This window comes from Myxine glutinosa, chromosome 2, assembly GCF_964187855.1.
Source record: "Myxine glutinosa chromosome 2, kmMyxGlut1.1, whole genome shotgun sequence".
NCBI lineage: Eukaryota > Metazoa > Chordata > Myxini > Myxiniformes > Myxinidae > Myxine > Myxine glutinosa.
In genome coordinates this window covers 223100918-223123074 of record NC_136262.1, presented here as the reverse complement: position 1 = coordinate 223123074, position 22157 = coordinate 223100918, and the positions used below count along the sequence as shown (strand labels likewise).

Sequence of the window (22157 nt, the reverse complement as noted above, 5' to 3'; positions counted from 1 at the left end):
ACAGATCAGGATACATGACAAAAGGAACAGCAGGAAAAGCAGGGGGAACACCAGCAGCAGGGCAGAAGGAGAAGTAAAATTTTGGGAAGGGTGGGGGTGGTTTAACAAGTGCAGAGAAGATCATGGTTTTTGATGGGGTGATTATTTGACATGGTGATGAACTGTTGTCTTGAAGACCTGGAGAGAAGAATGAGATTGAAGAAAGTGGTTCCACAGGTACGAAAAAAAGAGAAACAAATTAGTGGAGGTGAGCAGTGTTTCTGGATTTAGGCATTTGTACGAGAAAGGGGTTGCTTGTGGACCGCGTGCATCTTTCAGATACCTGGGGGGATAAGTTACGGAGTGGGCAGAGGGTACAACACCAGAAAGGAGAAGATGGAGACCACTGATCTGTCTGCAAGGGTGAAGTGATAGGCCCATAAACTCAACTTCATCGCGAGAGATTCCAATGATCTTGAAATAGCTGAGATAAACTACAACAATGAAATCCCAGTTTGTCCAGACAGCATTATTTTTATTCGAAATTCTTATCAATTTGGGGAGGGGGTGGGATCCAGATTGACTGCCCTCACCTCTAAGACTGGCTGTCCTTACAACACAGCAATGAAGAAACAGCAAAGGAAAAATCTGTGAAAGAAGTAAAATGAGAATGGAGATAGTGTGCAAAATAAGAAAGTTGTATGTAAGATGGAGTTAGTCAGAACTAACCCTGCTGTCCATTGTGCATGGTCAAAAGCACAGGCTGCCCCAGACCACCTGCTCCCAGTGCTGCCTGAAGAGTGCCCAACTGGGCAGTGTCTGCCAAGATGGTAATGACACGCTGCCCACTCGCGTTCGTAGTTTCTATCACTTGATGGACATCTGTGTCCATAGTCATTGCTTCTGTCTCCGAGGCAACCTCCTCCTCCGTCTCGGTCTCTGTTTCTGTTTATGAACAGACAGGTTTCTCACGAGTGTATCCACAAAAAAATCCCTTAAATTACCTTAAATTTACCTTAAATTAAAGACCTTAAACCTTAAATTGACAAGAGATGTAATACATCATACATACCAATGGCCGTCTGCTGCTTGTTCCCCACGTTAATCGCCAACTTGTTACCATCCACCACAGTAAAAGTGGGCGTGCTGGATTCGCTACCCATTTGGCTTGATGTCATGAGGCCCTGCGAATCAAGCCATGTCCATGTTTCTTGCGTGGATGCTGCCGATACAAACAAGGTGGGAGCCCGGAAGAGCATGTGGTTTACAGGAATCACCTTGGATAAAACAACCATGCTGAATCAAGCCAAAGAAAGAGATACCAGCTAGCAAGATAGTCAAAATAGTCAAAGGGAACAACAAAAATAAAGCACGGGAGAGGACGCAAACACACACAAACAAACACACAAACATACACACACTTCAACAATAAGTTATAAAATAGATTGCAAACAGAAAGAGCAATTATAAAATAGAATGCAAGATCACAAGTGTATATAATCCCTTCTTTTGGTGGTTTAAACGTAACAATCAACTGCAACACATGATTGCAATGTTAACAAGGCCAACCAACATTGACAAAGATGGCCGAGACCACAATTTTATAGGAGCACAATAATAAAGTAAATCCATGGTTCCCACCAACATGAATTGCAGCACAACTTGTCAGTGCAACAGATGTCATGATGCTGAAGAGAAACGATGTGAGGCTAGTCAGATTGCAAGGAAAGCTTCAATAATAAAAGGTTTATTCAGCCCAAGTTTTCTGCAATGAGTGTTGTTGGCCTATCGCCCATTACCCGAAGGATTGAAAGTACACTTTTATGGACCGATACTTTGCAGCGTCTAAGGATTATAAGAAGAGTGCGTGTCAGCATAAGGATGAAGCAGCAAAACCAGACTCGGTGGTGTAATGGTCAGGGCATCCGTTTCGAGTCTGGAAGGTAGGCGATTCAAATCCCGGCCGAGTCATACCCAAGACTAAAAATGGTACGTGCTGATTCCTTGCTTGACGGTCAGCATTACAAAGCATAAGTGCATGGACAATCCCCATAGTTTGGCACCTATGGGGAGGGGAAAATTCCTCATTAGGAAGTGCTCCGCTGAGTGCGGTGATAAAGGCAGCACCATTGTTGTGGCATCACCGGTACCCAACGTGCCCAGGGGAAGGTAGCTTCCCCCAATGTCAGTGGCTGTCTCTTCTAACAGTCATGGGTTTGTCTCGTTATCTCTGCCATCAAAGGTGGACAGAGGTTATGCTTTCACTTGTGTCTGTCTCTCTGTGAGCAGGATAGGTTATGAATGGATTCAAAAAAAACTTGATGGACAGGTTGGGTGTTTGAAAAGGACGAATTGGTTTGATTTTGGTGAAGATCCGGATATGAGTGTTTTTTATTGAATTATCAAAGTGATTGGTCATAATTGAGAGAAAGGGCCAAAACGATATAAAAATAAAAAAAACCACCTTTAGAGGCCATTTTTCCCCGCAAAGCGGGGGTTGGCCTTTTTCGGGAACCGTGGTTGTTGTTTTTTGGTCCCCTTTTTGAAGCAATGTTTTACGGCCGGATGCCCTTCCTGACGCCAACCCTTTTTGCCGCCTTTAACGACAAACAGGGAATTACCAGTGAACTGGTACTCAATTTGCCGACCTCGGAAGGATGACAGGCTGAGTCAACCCCCCTGGCGTTAATTCAGCGATCGACCGGGATTCGAACCCAGGATCCGAGGATCCTAAGCCGGCACCCTAGCCGCTAGCCCAACACCAGGGCCAAAACGATATACAGCATGATATTTCAAAAGGCTGCAGATGGGTTATGACAAAACTTGGATGAGTTGGGTAGTTCACAAGAACAAGCTGATTAGATGTTGGTTAAAGTCCAGATGCAGATCTGACCTATCAGTGGGATAAAAAAAATGTAAACTGTTCAGCCTGGTGGAGGTATGCGCTCTACCAATGGCGTTCTCGTGTATTAGTCTGTATTCCCTTGTGTGTGTGGCAGCTCCACTACGGACCTTAGATCCTGCAAAAATGTATCAAAAAGTAATAATGATAAAAATTCAGGGACTAACATTAAAACTAAAAAGGAAAACAAGCTGGATTATTTAAGAACGCTCCACTATGAATAATTGTTGCAGCTGGAGAGAAAGCTCTTGTCTGTTTATATAATAAAATGCCATGCGTGGGGTTGGCTCTTTCACATTATCAGACAGTGTTGTAGTCGAGTCCACCTGGTCGGAGTCCAAGTCTGAGTCCATGCTGTCTGAGTCAAAGTCCGAGTCCTGCGGTCTGTCCGAGTCCGAGTTCAGCAATAGCGAGTCCGAGTACTTGGCATTCCGAGTCCAAGTCTGAGTCTGAGTCGTGTGCTGAACATGTATTGGAAAAATGGCAAAAATAGCGAATTTATTTGTGCATATGTATTTTGCAAATACAACACAACAGGAATTTTAAGGCCATTTTCCCTGCAAGAGCGGGGTTAGCCTTGCGGTCCCCATGACAACCTTCTCCATTTTGCCCTATTTTCTGCATCTCCCCTTGTTAACCCCCTTGCCCGCATTTCTTCTTCGACCATCTTCAGCCAAGTCTTTCTCGGTCTTCCCCGTCCTCTACTTCCTTCTACATTCATTTCCATCACTCTTCTCAACCAGTCACTTTCATCCTTCCTCAACACATGACCAAACCATCTCAAACTGTTTCTCTTCACAGCATCCATCACAGGCTCTATTCCCATCATTTTTCGCAATTCATAATTTGTCTTCCTCTCTCTCAACGATACTCCACACATCCACCGAACCATTAGCATTTCCACCCTTTCCAGCCTCCGTTGCTGCTCTACGTTCATTACCCATGTGTCGCTCCCATAAATCATAACACTTCTCACACATGCAGCATACACCTTTCCCTTCAGCTTCAACGAACACCCCTCCTCATCAGCACGCCACTCAGTTCACGAAACTTCTTCCATGCACATCTCACTCTAGCAACTTTTGCCGAGTCTGATCCACCTTCTCCATTCAGCATGTCTCCTAGATAAAAAAATGTTTTCACACCTTCCAGCTTCACGCCGTCTCCAAGATCCAACTCAACATTTCCTCCATATGCAGCTCACTCTGTGCACACCTTACACTTGAATGTAGCTGCCACACTGGTTAATGACTCTCTCAAACCACTACATTTTTGATGACCCCACTCAGCGCACATTGTACATTGAATGGAAGTCACTCCGACACCCTTCCTGCACACAGCACACGGCCACTTCCCAGTTCTTTCCACTTCAACACATGCTTTTCCACTTGCCATCACCTTCGTTTTTCCGATATTCACCTTCAGACCTTTTGTCTCCATTCATTCCTTCCACTTGTTCATCTTCTCCTTCAGTCCATCCATACTTTCCGCAATCAACACCAGATCACCTGCATACAACAACCCCCACGGTAAACCCTCCTTTACGTTCTGAGCCAGCACCTCCATCACAGCTACAAATAGTAGTGGACTTTGTACCGACCCCTGATGCACTCCCACCTTCACCTCAAACTCACCACTGTTCCCGTCCTTTGTCCTTACAGCTGTGCGCGCTCTTTGGTACATTGCCATCACTACTCTGACTACTCTGACCAACCATTCCTCCACTCCTAACTTCCTCAATGCCCATGTCAATACTTCACGTGGAACCCTATCGAATGCTTTCTCCAGATCAACAAACCCAAGAAACAACTCCTTCCTCTTCCCCATGTACTTCTCCTGCAACTGCCTCATAATAAATAGCGCGTCTGTCGTTCCTCTTCCTGGCATAAATCCAAACTGCATTTCGTCAATCTTCACTTTCTTCCTTATCCTCCTCTCCAACAACCTTTCCAATACCTTCATTCCATGCTCCAATAACTTTATCGCTCGATACGAGCCACAGTCCAGAGGGTCACCTTTCCCCTTGTATAGAGGGACGAGGGTACTCAGTTCCCAATCCACTGGAATGCGGCCTTCTTTCACCACCAGATTGCAGATCTCTGTCATTCTCTTCACACCCCAATTTCCCGCTGCCTTCAACACATCTCCCACAACTCCCATCGGCCCTCCCACTTTTCTACTCTTCATTGCTTTTATCGCTTCCTTAACTTCCTTCTCGGTTATCTTCTCTGCCGGTCCTAAAACTGGGTTACTCTCTGTGTTGCCATCCCATTCATTCTCTGTATTCAACAGCATTTCCATATATCTTTTCCATCTTCCTTTAATTCCATCTGGGTCCACAACGATTTGTCCCACTTCATCCTTCAAGCAACTCACCCCCATCACATCACCCCTCTCTTTCGCTATTTGCTGGGCAATCCTGAATACCGCTCTCTGACCCTCTTCCAAATCCACATGTTCTCCGAACATTTTCCTATATGCCTCCTGCGCCTTTGCTACCTCTTTCTTTGCAGCCTTCTTGGCTGCCTTATAACTTTCATGCTCTGCCTTTTCTGCCCCCATACCCTTCGCCTTCTGCCACTCCTTGAACTTCTTCCTCTTCTCGTCAATCTTCTTTCCAACTTCATCATCCCACCACCATGTTTCCGAGTATTTTGTAAATAGAAGAACCACCTTTAGAGGCCATTTTTCCCCACAGAGCAGGGGTTGGCCTTTTTTGGGCACCTTGGTCCCCTTTTTGAAGCAATGTTTTATGGCCGGATGCCCTTCCTGCCACCAACCCTGTTAGTCGCCTCTTGCAACACACAGGGAATTACCAGTGAACTGGTACTCAATTTGCCGACATCGGAAGGATGACAGGCTGAGTCAACCCCCCTGGCCTAAATTCAGCAATTGACCGGGATTCGAACCCAGGATCCTAGGATCCCAAGCCGGCACCCTAACCGCTAAGCCAACACCAGTTCACCAGGTTTGTAAATGAAGACAATTAAATATCAAAACCGACTAACAGTGTAACTAGGTACTTGCATCAACATTTTATGCCATATTATGTATGGCCCTCCTGCTTTAGTTTGCTCATTCTTTTCGGAATGCAAAGTTTCTGACAGCATACGAACCTTGTCCAGAAAATATGGTGGTAAAAATTTGCATTTTCAAATATGGTTACTGCAATATGACAGGAAAATTGTCAAAGTTATGAAAGTCCAAAACAGCATCACAAACAGAGCTCAAATTGTAGACATAAATCATTCAAAAACGGATTTTAGGTCTGCCAGGAGAAAAATCGGTTAAGGCAGTGTACAAGTAGATGACTCGTTCCCAGTTAATTTTTACATTCCAAAACCTAATTTTTAATACTATACAGAAAATGTACCTTATTTTGTTTAGCGCTTAAAACTATAGTGTTGATAGTGTTTAAAGTTAAGCCATTTAGTATTTAGGTTTAAAGTGGTTCAGCGAATCGTTAAAAGTGCTCTTTGAAAGAACAGAATGTGTTTTGGATCGTACTACACGAAGGTTACACTACACGAAGTGACATTAACGAAGAAGGTTACATTACCATTACACATTACCATTACACATTTACGTCATGGTAATTATTACGTAATGGTAATTACGTAATGGTAATTACACATTACCATTACCATTACAGTGAAGCACGCGGTGCTACGCGCGCGACTTGCTACCAAGGAGGAAGCGGACAACGCGGTAAGTTTATAGTTCTTTATTCCAAAGAGGTCACTGTAGCACTGGCGCGCTCCGGGCTGCGCGCCCGGTGTATATCCTGAGGCCACGCCTACCCCTCGGGCGTGGCCGCCGCCCACTTGGTGCGCGGGATGATGTCACCACGCCAGTGGGCTTTCGTGTATGCCACACGTGCCCCCCCAGAATTCCCGTGCACCTGGAGGGCCAGTTGGCGGGGCAAACGGATGACCCGGCCGAAGCGCCCTCTGGCGACCGGCGGCGTCCGGGGTGCAGGGATGCCAGGTGGGATGCCCCCGGCTGGACCCGGGATGGGTGCCGGACCGGGCGGCGGCGTGCCTGCGGTGCCGGTGGTCCGCCCGCAGGGGGGCGGCCCCGACGCGGGGGCCGAGCCACCGGCGGTGGGTGGTCCACGTCGAGGTGGGCCGGCTTGAGGCGGTCTATGGAGACCCGGTCAGGAGTGCCACCGATGTCCAGGGTGAAATGTTTCACCCCGGTCTCCAGCACGCGGAAAGGCCCGTCGTACGGGGGCCGCAGTGGTGTCCGGTGGGCGTCGTGCCGGATGAAGACGTACTCCGCGGTGCGAAGCTCCGGGGCTACGTGTGTAGGAGGGTGCCCGTGGTCACCGGGGCGAACCTCCGGGCGGTCTCCTGCAGCGCAGAACGCTCCTGCACTGCGGACCAAGGTACAGTGGGGTCGGGGAGGAACTCGCCCGGCATCCGCAGCGGTTGTCCAAAGACCAACTCTGCCGCGGATGCACGCAGGTCCTCCTTGGGCGCCGTCCGGAGGCCCAGCAGGACATAGGGGAGCCTGTCGACTCAGCCGCCGTCGCGGAGGGTGGCCCGGAGCGCGGCCTTCAACGAGCGGTTGAATCGCTCGCACAGGCCGTTGGCCTGGGGGTGGTAGGCCGTGGTTCGGTGCAGCTGGACCCCGAGCCCCCGCGCGACAGCGGCCCAGAGCTCCGAGGTGAACTGGGGGCCGCGGTCGGACGAGATGTCCGAGGGGGCGCCGAACCGGGCGACCCAGGTGGCGATGAACGCCTGCACGACGTCTGCCGCCGTCGTCGCCGCCAAAGGCACGGCCTCCGGCCACCGGGTGGTGCGGTCCACCATGGTAAGGACATGGGTGAACCCCCGCGAGGGGGGCAGAGGTCCCACTAGGTCCACGTGCACGTGGTCGTACCGACGTTCCGGCACCGTAAACGGGGCCAAGGAGGCCTGGGTGTGCCGGTGCACCTTCGCGCGCTGGCACGCGAGGCACGTCCCGGTCCAGCCGCGGACGGCCTTCCGGAGGCCATGCCAGACAAACTTGTCGGCGACCAACCTCTGGGAGGCCTTCGTGCCCGGGTGGGACAGGCCGTGGATGGCGTCAAAAACCTGGCGCTGCCAGCCTGCGGGCACGATGGGGCGAGGCCGCCCGAGGGAGACGTCGCAAACAAGGGCCGTGCCCGCGTCGTCGAAGGGCACCTCGGTGACGCGGAGGCCCGTGACGGCGGTCCGGAGGGCTTGGACCCCGGAGTCGGCGGCCTGGTCCGCCGCCATCCGGGCATAGTCGATGCCAAGGTGGACTGCGTGGGCGACGGCCCGGGAAAGGCAGTCGGCCACCGGGTTGTCCTTTCCCGCGACGTGTCGGATGTCCGTCGTGTCTCGGACACGGCCGCGAGGTGACGCTGTTGCCGGGCCTACCACGGCTCGGCGACCTTGCCCATCGCAAAAACCAGCGGCTTGTGGTCGACGAAGGCCGTGAACGCACGGCCCTCGAGCAGATGGCGGAAGTGCCTGACTACCAGGTGAAGCCCAAGCAACTCGCGGTCGAAGGTACTGTAACGGCGTTCGGGCGGGCGAAGCTGCCGGCTGAAGAACGCCAGCGGTTGCCAAGCACCACGCACCCATTGCTCGTGCACCGCGCCCACCGCGTAGTCCGAGGCGTCGGTGGGGAGGGCGATCGGTGCATCGGGCGCCGGGTGCGCGAGCATGGTGGCGTTGGCCAAGGCGAGCTTCGCGCCCGAGAACGCCGCGTCCATCTGCTCATTCCAGGTAACGTCACCTTTGCCCGGCTTCCCTCGAAGGGCCTCGTGTAAGGGGCGCAGGAGCTGGGCGATGCGGGGCAGGAACCGATGGTAAAAGTTTACCATGCCCAGGAACTCCTGGAGCCCCTTGATCGTGCGGGGGCGCGGAAACCCCTTCACCGCCTCCACCTTGGCCGGTAGGGGGACGGCCCCGTGCCTGGCGACGCGGTGCCCCAAAAAGTCGATTTCAGCGACACCGAACCGGCACTTGGCGGGGTTCACGATCAGGCCGTGCTGGCCCAGACGTTCGAAGAGCGTGCGGAGGTGACGAAGGTGCTCTTCGCGGGACGCGCTGGCGACGAGGATGTCGTCAAGGTAGCCGTACAAAAAATCCAAGCCGCGCAAGACGCTGTCCATGAGGCGCTGGAACGCCTGAGCCGCATTTTTCAAACCGAAGGGCATCCGAAGAAATTCGAAAAGCCCGAACGGCGTGATGACAGCCGTCTTTGGGATGTCCTCCGGCCTGACAGGGACCTGATGGTAGCCGCGTACGAGGTCCACCTTTGAAAAGAAGGACATCCCCGCCAACCGGGCGGAGAAGTCCTGGATGTGGGGGACGGGGTAGCGGTCAGGGGTGGTGGCGTCGTTGAGGCGCCGGTAGTCCCCGCACGGTCGCCATCCCCCGCCGGGCTTGGGCACGATGTGGAGCGGGGACGCCCACGCGCTCTCGGAGCGCCGCACGATGCCGAGCCGCTCCAGCGTAGTGAACTCCGCTTTCGCGACCGCGAGCTTCGTCGGCACGAGGCGGCGTGCCCGGTCGTAGAACGGTGGCCCGGCGGTGGGGATGTGATGTTCCACCCCGTGCTTGACGGTCCCCGCCGAGAAGGTGGGCCGCGTGAGGGCCGGGAAACCCGCGAGGAGGCGGGCGAATTCGTCCGCTGCCGGAAGCATACAGATGAACCTGGCCGGAACGGAACCGCTCAGCAAGCCGCTCGGTGAGCCGCTCTGTGAGCTGCTCAACGAGGCGGGCAGCGCACACGCGAGCGAGCTGAACGTCTCAGCCTGGACAAGCCTTCTGCGCTTTACATCGACCAGTAATCCATGAGCACGTAAGAAGTCCGCGCCGAGCAGTGCCATAGCCACGTCGGCCGTAACGAACGACCAACGGAAAACCTGACCTCCGAACCGCAGGGAGAGACAGCGTTTTCCGTACGTGCGTATAGACGTACCATTGGCCGCAAGCTGCTTGCGGGACCTCGGCCCGCGGTGTGCTTGTCGGACGTACCGGCAGGAACGACACTCACCTGCGCTCCCGTATCGCACAGGTAACGGTGCCCGGACAAGGTGTCCGTTATGTACAAAAGGCTGTTTGAATTGCCGACGCTCACCGTTGCCACCGAGCGCCGGCTCGCCCGTTTCCCGACCTGCCGAATGAGCACGGCGGGCGACACTGCCGAGCCTCGTGGCCGAACTTGGCGTGGAAGAAACACCAGGCGGGCAGCTGCGGCGTCGGAGGCCGCGGTTTTCTTCGCGGCGGCGGCGGTGGTGGTGGGCGGGGCGTGACGGCGGACACGAGGTGCGGTGCATCGGGGAAAGCCTCGGGAGCCTCGAGAGCGGCAAACGCGCCAAAACTCGCCAGCGCGTCCAAAGCCGCGTAGTATTTGTCGGCCTCAGCAGCGAGCGCACGGGGTTCCGTTAACGCGGAACCAGCCAAAGCGAGGCGGACTCGTGCTGGCAGCTGGCGTCGAAACAACACCCGGAATAGAGCGTTTGGGGTTTTGTCGCCCATGAGCGCCAGCATATGGTCCATACGGACCGACGGTCGTGTGTCCCCGATCTCGGGGAGGTCCAAGAGGCGATCGGCCCGTGCGTCCACCGTAAGGCCGAACGTGGCGAGGAGGAGACGCTTGACCGCCTCGTACTTGCCGTCGGCAGGTGGATCTCTTAGGACCGATACGACGCGGGTGGCCGTGCCGGGCCCGAGGGCGGCGACCACGTGGCAGTACATGGTCTCGTCCACCGTGATGCCTCGAAGTCGGAACTGGGCTTCCGCCTGCAGGAACCAAACTTCGGCTTGTGACTCCCAGAATTCGGGGAGCTTGATGGAGACCGCGTTGGTAGCCATTGTTGCGGCGGTTTCGGGTAGTCAGCGACGGCTGACTCGAATGTCAGAGGTCACCAATGAAGCACGCGGTGCTACGCGCGTGACTTGCTACCAAGGAGGAAGCGGACAACGCGGTAAGTTTATTGTTCTTTATTCCAAAGAGGTCACTGTAACACTAGCGCGCTCCGGGCTGCGCGCCCCGTGTATATCCTCAGGCCACGCCTACCCCTCGGGCGTGGCCGCTGCCCACTTGGTGCACGGAATGATGTCACCACGCCAGTGGGCTTTCGTGTACGCCACAACAGTACGACGTTTGCGTTTTCTCAGAAAATATGGAACATCGGTCGGAGTTATTTTTCATTTTCCTCTGCAGGATTGTTTAATTTTGTCCGTTAATCCTTTAAATCACCTGCTTCACAGATATAACACTTTAAGTGTTGCTTGCATGGAAGGAGCATTTTGGCAGGAAACCAGTTTGGCCTGGTTACTGTATGTGTGGGTTCTTGCTGCTGTACACCACTAAAAGTTTTACTGTACGCTTTTTATTTCTACTTTACCCTCAAAGTTTTACTACGCACTCAATTTTGCTGGACTTGAGCTGGAATCGGCCCGAGTCCGAGTTCTTGGCAATCGAAGTCCGAGTCCTGAAGAGTCGAGTCCAAGTCCCATAAAAAGTCGACACAAGTCCTACATCACTGGTATCAGAGTTTAAAAAACCCATAAGAAAAAACAACCAACAATATTTGAACTATACTTGGTAGCTTCTACAATCACTCCATGCAAAATCAAATTTAGATTTGTTAAAGAACAGGTAATATACCAACAATAACTGTGGAAAATGGTCAACAATCAGGAAAATAAATATTTGCATTGAAGTATGTGCATTGGTTTCCCTGATTTTGAGTCACTCAATACACTTGTGACTCACCCTCAGCATCTTTGAGTGCAAGTGTGGGGGAAAAAGTGGACTAGGGCTTTGAAAGCTACAATACACAGCATAAAGCAACAGTAGTGAACAGCAACTGCAGCAGTCTCCATTAAAGTGATAAGCATCCCACCTTACCCTTCCTCGTCTTGCTGTGTTTCATTCAGATCGTGTACAGCTTGTTCAACCCCAAGTGTCCTTCTCCCTCTCCCCTTGATTTCACACTCACTGCTGTTGGTGCTTCTCCCTTTACATTCTGTTCCATTCCCATCTGCTTTAGTTCTTCCACGAGCCTCGACCATGTGTACAAAAAAAGTACAATTGCCTACCAGTCGTGCTGGAAGAGTTTGAAAGAGGAGCTGAAGCTTCTGCCAGGGCTGCCAGAGTGGCAAGTACAGATGTAGAGGAACTGGAAAAAGGCAAAGGAGTCGAACTTCCTTCACCTTGGCCTAGAGATCAAAGGATAATTGAAAACAACAGGGAAGTTGAAGTGAAAATGGACAGGACGTGGTTAGGAGGAGGAGGAATATGGATGATAAGGATGAGGTGGTAGATAGATAATATGGGGAAAGGGAAAGACTGATGGGATAGAATCACAGAGGTGGCAAGGGTAATATGTGGGGGTTGAGAAGAGGGTGGGGGGCGGACTTTATTCGCAATGACTGCCTAAATATAGTAGAAGTGTAGTAGTGGGGGGAGAGGGAAGGAGGGGGAGGGGTATGGGGAGAGACAGCTGTTTCTGTGAACTTCATTCAAGGGGACAAGATGCAAAACTTAATGAAAACGAGAAATGAAGGAGAAAGGAAAATGAAAACGAGTCCTCCAGGATTCACAGATTATTCTAGCAATCCCCTGCTCGTTCAACTCGCAAAATCGAGGCTTTCTGTACATCTCCGCTCTTTAGTTCCTCTTTATGGAACTGCCTTCTGGAGATGGTTCAGGTGAACTTACCCTTCCAAAGATTCAAGCAAATGGTGCAGCACCATCTCACATCATTCACCAACCCTATCCACAATCTTTTATACCCTCATTAACATTACCCAACTTAAATGTCTTGCAAATTACCATGATTCCTTCCATTCTGTGTCTGTCTCTGTCTGTCTGTCTGTCTCTTTTATTGTTAGTTCATTCCCTTTCTTGTGTCCAACTGTGATCCCACTGCCCCACTGATGCCTTTTTGCTCTTGTTCACCGAGTTCTTCGACGAGCCTCAATAATTTTATACAATAATGTTTTTTTAAATAAGAAAATACAGGTGTCACGTGATGGGTGCATCTGCACACAAAGTACCTGAGGAAACTTTAGAGGAGCTTGGAGACACAAGCCCCGCAAGGCTCACGACCCCACTTGGGCCAATAATGAGCTGTGGCGCAGCATGGGGCATACTCATTGCTGTGGCCCGCTCAGAAGCATTTGGGTTCACTTGACTTGCCATCGCTTCCTGGAATGATTTCGGAGAATATCATGAACAGGTTACATGTGCACGATAATGACACCTCTGGATTAGCCAATTTAACATTCTCATCTGAGCACGCAACTATTGTCCTGCATATTATATATGTCCATCCTCTTCCATGAGTTTTAGATCACTCTATTGAATAAAAACAAAAAATTCAAATTATAGTAATCATAAAGGCAGTCATTACCTTAACGAAGTGAGAACCAGGTTAGGCGATCGTTTGTGTCGGTGCGTATGTTGTACGTGCGTGTCTGCAATTTTAAAATTCATTTTCTCGGCAACCATTGGTCCGAATGACACCAAATTTTCACCATAGGATCCAAATTTTCACCATAGGTCTGTAGAATTTTGGGTGGGTGGGGAACCAAATTTTCACCATAGGTCTGTAGAATGTTTATTCATAAGTATGACGTCATAGGTCACGTGGTACGGACGCCATCTTGGAAAAAGTTGCAACTGTATATCTCCTAAACTGCTCAATGGAGAAAAATGAAACCTGGCTCATTGTCAAGTACTTCCCATGGGGAATAGGATATGTTAATGATGATGTCATTGGTGCCGTCATTATGACGTCATAACTCAAAAAGTACAAAGCTTGATCCGATCAGTATGAATTTTTTTTCTCTGCAACTGTTAGTCCGGTGGACACAATTTTTTCACCATAGGAGCGTCTCCACCTGTAGAATCTTTATTGATAATTATGACGTCATAGGTCAAGTGGTATGGGCGTCATCTGGGAAAAACTGAAAAACGTTCCACCTCTATATCACCGAAACCGCTCCATGGAAAAAAATTAAACGTGGCTCATTGTAAAGAACTCTGCATGTGGAATAAGTGTTAACGATGATGTCATAATTTGACAAGTACAACGCGCAGTCCGATCAGTTTGAAATTTCTTGAGCGTGATCTGCGCAACAATTATATTAGAGAATATAAACTTATAATGTCATCGGTCATGTGGTCTGGCAGCCATATTGGATCAAAGAAAAAAACCCTTAAAAAAAACAGAAGAGTTGGCTCGCACCAAGTCGACTGCATGGGGTAAGTATTATATGAATACCATCTAGTTTTAATATGAATCCATTTAGATTTGAACCATGTACTACTTACTAGATATACAGTTAATGCAAAATGATTGAGCCACTGTGCCAAGAAAAATGCAAAAATATATTCAACTTTATTTCTCCACTCATTCCCCATGCAATATAGAGGTAAAAGAACTGCACCTAGGAGAAGCACTGAAGAGATACATTCGTGGGGCTGATAAATTATTAGTATTGTTGTGAAAATGGCTTCCAGGTGTTAATAATTCTTAGTGTAGTGCAGTGACATCCTTAGTGAACATAATAGTGTTAAGTGTGATGCAATTAATTGTGATATTAGAAATGCATCACTTACCAAATAGTTAGACCATGTCTCCCTCTCCCAGTGTGTGCCTGAAAATCTCAATCTTTTGACCACATTTTAAACGCCCTCACCTTTGTGAATCTGTCTAAGTGTTTCTTATAAGACTTTGCTAGGCATCGGGGCACTATTTTGGTGGGAAATGTCGCCACGCCTATGCAACAAGATCCGCGGATGTGCAATGAGATTTAGCTGGATGGGCCTCCACCTGTCAGAATGAGACTCTCGGCCAATGTTGAGTGAGAGGGCAGGGGTACGACGCATTATGGGTGACCTATGGAGCGATGGCTATAAAGGTGGTTGTGAAGGCGAAGAGGTGTGGAAGTTTGGATTCAGCTTGGGGAGAGCTGTGGACCTGGCCAGAGTTCACCCTTACCTCTGTAAATGAGCCACACCCCACCCGGCCAGAGCCACACCCTCTCTTCTACTCTCAAACCAAGCTGTGGGACGTGGCGGGCCGTTCCACACCAGAGTGGCTGGCCTGGCTGTCATCATCCTGTTGTGCCTTGCCGGGCATTGCCTGGTATTTCATGTCTTGTGATTCCCTCTGTTTCTCTGTCGTGGTGTGAATGATTGGGCACCAAGGACAAAGATAACTAAGGTGTGCGATCGTTAGTTTGGTTTGTGGGCACATCTGGTTTGGTAAGAGTAAGATGTTTGTATTGCCATTTATTATTACATCATTGATTGCTCGCTTCCTTCTTCCATGTGCCCATTAGGATTGAACATACCGGGTCTTGGGCGAATTCTGACTGTCGTGGTCTTCATTGGTGATTAGGAAAAAGCCTGTTGAGATATGAATTGGCTGCAGAGGTAGAAACCGCATTTCTAAAGATAGTGCCACACGTCTCAGGCTGGCTTGGCCTAATTGAATACGAGACGTTGGTGCTAATTAGCTTAGCACTCGACCAATGTGGTGCCCCCGACGTGGAGGGGTAACGTGGCATCTGGACGCGTGATCCAGAAAGAGTGGGAGTGGAGGGGGCTTCAGCAAGTTTGACAGTTATGGTCATATTGAGACCACTCGCCATATTTGGACCAGGTAACTGGAATGGACCGGATGGCTACAACAGTATTATTATTCCCATTTATCACTCTCCGCCACCATTACCATTAGTGCAACTCAGGATTTTTTTAACCTTTGGATAAAATTCCCCCCTCTACCCTCCTCCTCACTCCCCACCCCCAAAGTGAAACGATTTTCAGAATGTCCTTTTGTTCCTCAGGATAGTCTTATTAACTAACCACTGAATCAACCATCAATATTTGTCATTCATTGAGGCTCGTGCAAAAACTGGAACTAAAAACATTATGTAGGCAGGTTGGTGGTCTTTCCGTCTTCTACCGACTCCTCTCCGGCCTTGCTCCCCCAGCTCTCTCTGGGCTCTGTCCCCCAAATATTCCTGCAGGTCGCACAAGATCTGCCTGCAACCCTCTTATGGTTAAACTGCCAAAATCAAGACTCTCTGCTCACCTTCACTCCTTCATTCCTCTTTTCTCCCGCCTCTGGAACAAACTCCCTCACTCTCTTCAATCCCACTCCTCCCTCCAGGTCTTTAAAACGGCTGTTCACCACCATCTCTTATCTTCCCCAATCCAAAACCTTGATCTTTTCTACCCCGCTAATTTCACCCCAAATCCACTTTTTTGAGGTGACTTTTGTCTTCTTTCCTGGAAGTCCTTGGTGTCCTTGCGTTTGATACCTATCCTGCCTCCCCCCAGGCCCTCTGCCTCCCACACATCTCCCGATGTCCCTGCCCTCAAATGTTGTGTTTGTGTGCTTCCTCCCCTTCTCTCCCCATCTTGTCGACCGCTCCCATTTTTATATACTTTGTTTACTTGTTTGTTTGATTTGTTTGTTTGATAAATGTTAGCTCTTTCACGAGCCTCGACTCTATATACAAAAAAAAAAAAAATAGGGGAGTTGGACCGGTCATTTGCAATCACATGCGACACCATGCTTTGGTGCTTGGCACCTCACACGTGACTCCGAAGTGTGCTTACCCCCATATTCCCGATAATGAATGTCTTCTCAGACCCTGCATCTGCCCTTGTAAATTGACTCCTTCATAAGCCCAGTCGTAGACATGACTCAGCCAAGAAGAATTAAAATTGCAAAGCTTTGACATTCTTAAAATTCTCTTCCTTTCACTTTACAATTGGCAGTGAGTGTGTTGATACATGGAGATACTTCCTGCTTAATCGGGAGTTTCCATAAACACTTGGAAAATTTATGCATGAGAACAATTTTTTTGGCTTTGGTAAATTACTGGAGGAAATTGGGAACGTTCTCTTGAAGAGAACGGCAGAAATAACATTTCTGACTGGGGCGTATGGCAGATTATTTATATTTGCACAATGTTGTCGATTTTCGAGGTCTTTCGAGTACCATCTCCTTGGAAATCAGCCAACATTACCGCTTTACACAAAAAAGGTGCAAAAACAGATCCTTTCAACAACAGACCAATCAGCCTGCTCCCAATCATCAGCAAGGCCATGGAATCCATCATCGCTTCTGACATCAAATCCTACCTCTTCTCTCATGGCTTGATCTCTGATCATCAATTTGGATTCAGACCAGGTCATTCTACTCTTGACATGTTGCTTCTGCTGTCTCAACAATGGATGGAGGCCCTCAACGCAAAACTTCCTCTCTGGTCGCAGTCAACGTGTGGCCCTAAATGGAATTCTCTCATCTCCCCTTTCTGTTCAAGCTGGAGTTCCTCAAGGCAGTTTTCTGGGCCCTGTACTTTTTCTGGTCTTCATTAATGATCTCGCCGACTCTCTGGAAAGTCCTATCTTTTTGTTGATGACTCCACTCTCTGCCGCTCCATATCTCAACCCTCAGATCGACAGGCAACAGGCAGCAGCCTCTTCACTCTCTGCAGACCTGGACAAAATCACAAACTGGTTCAATAAGTGGAACATGTCTTTCAATCCTGACAAAACTCACACTCTCACTATGTCTCTCCATAAAGACCATCTGGAAAACCCTCCCATCTAATTTCTCAACAATCCTCTCAAAGAAGTTCTGTCACTCAAGCTTTTGGGTGTCACTATCTGCCATGACATTTCCCTGTGAAAACCACACTTCAAAGCTGGCTTCCAAAGCCAGTCGCCGACTGGGCATCCTCCGTCATGCGAAGTCCTTTCTGGGCACTTCTGAGCTCCTCACCACATACAAGGCTTTCATCCGCAGCTCAATGGAATACTGCTCTCCCCTCTGGGCTGGTGCTCCTTCCTCACACCTAGCTCGGCTTCACGCTGTAGAAACCAAGGCTTATATAATCATTGGTATCTCCTGTGATTAAGCTGATTCTGAGGGCCTTTCACTCCCACCTCAGGCAGGTTGGTGGACTTTCTGTCTTCTACCGACTCCTCTCCAGCCTTTCTCCCACTGCTCTGTCCCCCAAATATTCCTGCAGGACGCACAAGATCTTCCAGCAACCCTCTTCTGGTGAGACTGCCAAAATCAAGACTCTCTGCTCTCCTTCATTCTTTCATTCCTCTTATTTCCCCACCTCTGGAACAAACTCCCACACTCTCTTCAATGTCACTCCTCCCTCCAGGTATTCAAAACAGCTGTTCACCACCATCTCTTATCTTCCCTCTATCCAAAACCTTGATCTTTTCTACCCCCGTTAATCCATGCAAATCCCCCCTTTTCAAATGCGTTTTCTTTCCTGAAAGTCCTGGTAGTGTCCATTTGTTTTATACCACGTACCCTGCCCAGCCATCTCCCTTCCACAGATCTACCACTGTCCCAGTTCTCTACTGTTGTTGTGCTTCCCTCTCTCTCCTCCTCTTGTCTCCTGCTCCCTTTATTACATGTTATTTGTGTTTTCTGTTTCTGTCTTTGTGTTTTCTGCGTTGCTTTTACACGAGCCTCGACTTTGTATACAAAAAAAACAAAAAACGAAAAGATGCCAATTCTCTGTTTTTGTATTTGTCGATATTATATACACACACAACATGTATTTGTTGATAAAATCATGCATGGACTTCCACTTTTGTACTTGCAATTTTCACCTGTAGACATGACATAGTGGAAGTGAATCACAAACAACACGGTTATCACAAATACAACACTCACAATAAGATGTTGAAATAAGCGAATTTAAGAGAAAAAAACCCCATCATTCATTCATGCACAAAAAATATATCTGGGGACATTTATGTTCTGCTCAGCTTGCCTGTAACATGGACACGAGCTGAACGTGGCCTTGGTCAAGTGTGATGTCCAATGCAGTTTTGTCAAACTTGCTTACAGCATACACGTCAGCACGACTGTGTAGCAGAAGATCCACTACACGCACATGCCCATGTTCAGCTGCCCAGTGCAGTGCCGTCATCTTCAGCATGTCCTTGGCATTTATCTCAGCACCATTCTGCAGCAATTAGTACAGGGACATCCATTACATATATTAGGTGGTTGGCCAAAGTGAAAGTCTCAAATACCAGAATAACGATCAATCCCATAACAGTACAATTTACTTTGCATAATATTTCAAGGTTATGACCTCTATGTTTTTCTTGTTCTTGTTCCTTCTCCAAAGAGTCAATTTTGTTCCCCTGTTAGAGAATTAATAGCACCAATGTTTCCATTATACCATTCATAATATGGAGATTGGTGCTGTCTATAGCTCTTATTAATCAGAAATTTGTCTTCCATAATGTTGGCACAATCGTTCTCAAGTCATATATCCCATCCCGCCTTCCATAAGAGCCAGTGCCATGCTGTAGCCTGGCCATGAGTATCTTGACAATTCAAAAATTACAAATGTGACCTTGCAGTTTGTATGATAACATATATGGACAACATAGTCAGATTGGTAAATACATCGTGCAAATCAGAATATAAAAAGAGGGGTGGGTACTGGTTACACATTCCAATCATCAACACACAATGCAGTCGAATCACGTCAGATTGAATAGATATGTTCCCACGGGCTAGTCGTTCCATCACAAGTTTTTTTTTTTTGCATACAGAGTCAAGGTCCGTGGAAGAGCTAGAACACAATGGATTAGGATGCAACAGAACAAAGGAACAGTATGGAGGGGTGGGAAATACCAACGGCAGTGTTGAAGGGCAAATTAGGAGACTTGAACAAGCAATGGTTGTGGGGGGAGATGGGGATGCATTGGTTGGACAAGATGGATAGAGTGGCAAACTATCAGGAAGGAAAAACTGGAAATTTTGAAGGAAATGAGCTTGGGAGAAGGGGGGTGTTAACAGGGGCTGAAAAGATAATGGCTTTGGATGGGGGATGATCTGATGTGGTGGTGAACAGCTGTCTTGAATACCTGGAGGGAATAATGAGATTGAAGAGAATTTTGGAAGTCGGTTCCACAGGTGGGAATAAAGAGGAACAAATGAGTGGAGGTGAGCAGTGATTCTGTATTTTGGGAGCTTCACCAAAAGGGGGTTTATTGTGGACCATGTGCATCCTGCAGAAACCTTGGTGGGACAAAGCATGGAAAGAGCAGAGGGTGTAAGACCAGAAAGGAGGTAGTAAAAGACAGAGACACCACCGACCTGTCTGTGATGCGAAAGTGATAGATCATTACAACAAACACTATAGGTTGTCCTTGGAAAGTGATAGGTTCATAAAACAATGGAAAGTGTTGGGTCCATATAACAAACACCACAGGCTTGTGCTGGGTAGTGAAATACTCTCCCGCCACCTTTCAGTCCTTGATCCTCCACAACTGTTGCTTTCTCTCGACCTACAAATCCAACTTTGTTATATGATGTCCACTCCTGTAAGTAATTTAGTGACTGTCTTGCTTCTGAAAGAACGAAACAGCTCTGGTCATGCCAATCCTCGCCACCAGCTCCAACATCTCTCGGCCCTCTCTATTCCTCGTTCCCCAAACCAAATTTATCAATGTATTCCTATTCACCCGGTTCTGCTATTCCCACGTGTGCGTTGACGTCCCCTGTAATGCACAGCATCACCTCCAGCTCAACGATTCCCATCATCTGCTCCAGTGCGTCCCTGAATTCCTGCTTTTCTGCCTCAATCCTTCCCATTTGTGGCACACATAATCGATATAACACACACTATTCGCCACTGTATTACCAAACATGCCAGAACGATCCATCCCTCCCAACTTTCCATTATGACCAACACCTTGCTGTTGTCCTCTGATACTATTATTCTAATGCCATCACTCCTTCCACCCGCTCCTGCGTGCAACAGCTTGTACCCTCCTACCAACCACCTCATCACATTGTCCCCTTTCCATCTGGTCTGCTGCACACACAACATTTCTAACCTCCGCCGCATCATCTCCACCACATCGACTCTTCCCCCCTCCCACATTTCCACGTTCAAACTACCTTGCCGGACCTCACTTTGAAACGTTGCCCATATGGCAGAGCTAGTACCATCTTGATCAGTTTGGGATGTTCTGGATTATATGGTTAAGTATATCATGAAATATGATACGCCTTCCATTGTTTTTTAAAAGCATATAATATATTTAAATATCGTTTATGGCATTTAGTAAGCTATTACATCATAATTACTGCAATTGTATAAAATTTGATCAGATTCATAAATGTAATAAATGTCAAACCTTAAGCAGCAACTCCACAATATTCACATGTCCTGCAGCTGCCGCCATATGTAGTGGGGTTTTGTCCACCTTGGTGCGTGCATCTCGGCTCACACCTGCACGCAGAAGTACCTCTGCCGTGCTGTAGTGCCCAAACTGGGAAGCCAAGTGCAATGGAGACGTACCTAACTGCGGAAGGAAAACATATGTTGAGTATATGTCACATGCTAGAACTTAAACGAGAAAATGTATAACATTCTGAAAGGCCAAATTTTTTTTTTTTTTTGGCCTTTCAATGGACTTCTGTAGCCAATCTAGTTTCACCACAATCGGTGGCATAATAGTTAGAAGCATCCACTCCGAGTCTGGGAGGTTGGTGGCTTCAATCCTGGCATAATCATATATACCAAACACTTTCAAAAATGATATATGTTTTGCTTCCTTGCTTGATTCTCAGTATAATAAAAAGCATAGAGACCATAGACAAACTACCATAGATTGGTAATACTAGCGCAGTCTTTTATAGGCCTATTGACCTTCTTCTGCATTGAAGTATTTCTAAGGGGAGTCATCTATCTATAATTCCAGTAATCTCTGTGTGTATGTATGTATGTATGTATGTATGTATGTATGTATGTATGTCTGTGACCGCTGTTTCTCGACAACCACGGGTCCGATATACTTTAAACTTGCCAGGTATATTGCTGGGGACCCGAGGATGTGCCTTTTCAAGGTTTCATATTAATCGGACAAGTAGTTACCGAGCTATGTCCAAAAAACGATTCAACCAATCAGAGAGCAGCGAGCTATCACGTGTGCCGAACGTGGCGAACAGACTCTGCCTCGGACGGCACATTTGAGAGCGTATTCATTTATTTCACGTTGGCAAACTATGTTGCCGTTAAACTATGTTTTAAAACTAATTACGTGCACGCTATGGCAATTTCTTTACCAAACTCCGCAAGCCGTTCGCTTTGGACCAAACCATTTCATGTAAATAGAGGGGGGGGATTGTCACCGTACTCGCAAGCCGTTCGCTTTGGACCAAACCATTTCATGTAAATAGAGGGGGGGGATTGTCACCGTACTCGCAAGCCGTTCGCTTTGGACCAAA

General features: G+C 48.4%; 1 protein-coding gene across 4 annotated transcripts in view; it reads right to left on the bottom strand.

Annotated features, from left to right (window-relative positions):
• LOC137420796 (GA-binding protein subunit beta-2-like) overlaps positions 1-22157 on the bottom strand; it is a 68882-nt gene that overhangs the window by 14035 nt on the left and 32690 nt on the right. For 3 of the 4 annotated variants that reach the window (XM_068106173.2, XM_068106175.2, XM_068106176.2), the window contains exons 3-8: positions 21065-21232; positions 18676-18870; positions 12910-13060; positions 11950-12069; positions 1052-1201; positions 709-924 (exon numbers count right to left, since the gene is read on the bottom strand). In XM_068106173.2, the coding sequence (XP_067962274.2) occupies positions 709-924; positions 1052-1201; positions 11950-12069; positions 12910-13060; positions 18676-18870; positions 21065-21232 (1000 nt within the window). The remainder of the gene's footprint in view (positions 1-708; positions 925-1051; positions 1202-11949; positions 12070-12909; positions 13061-18675; positions 18871-21064; positions 21233-22157) is intronic. The other variant, XM_068106174.2, reaches the window with a different exon arrangement.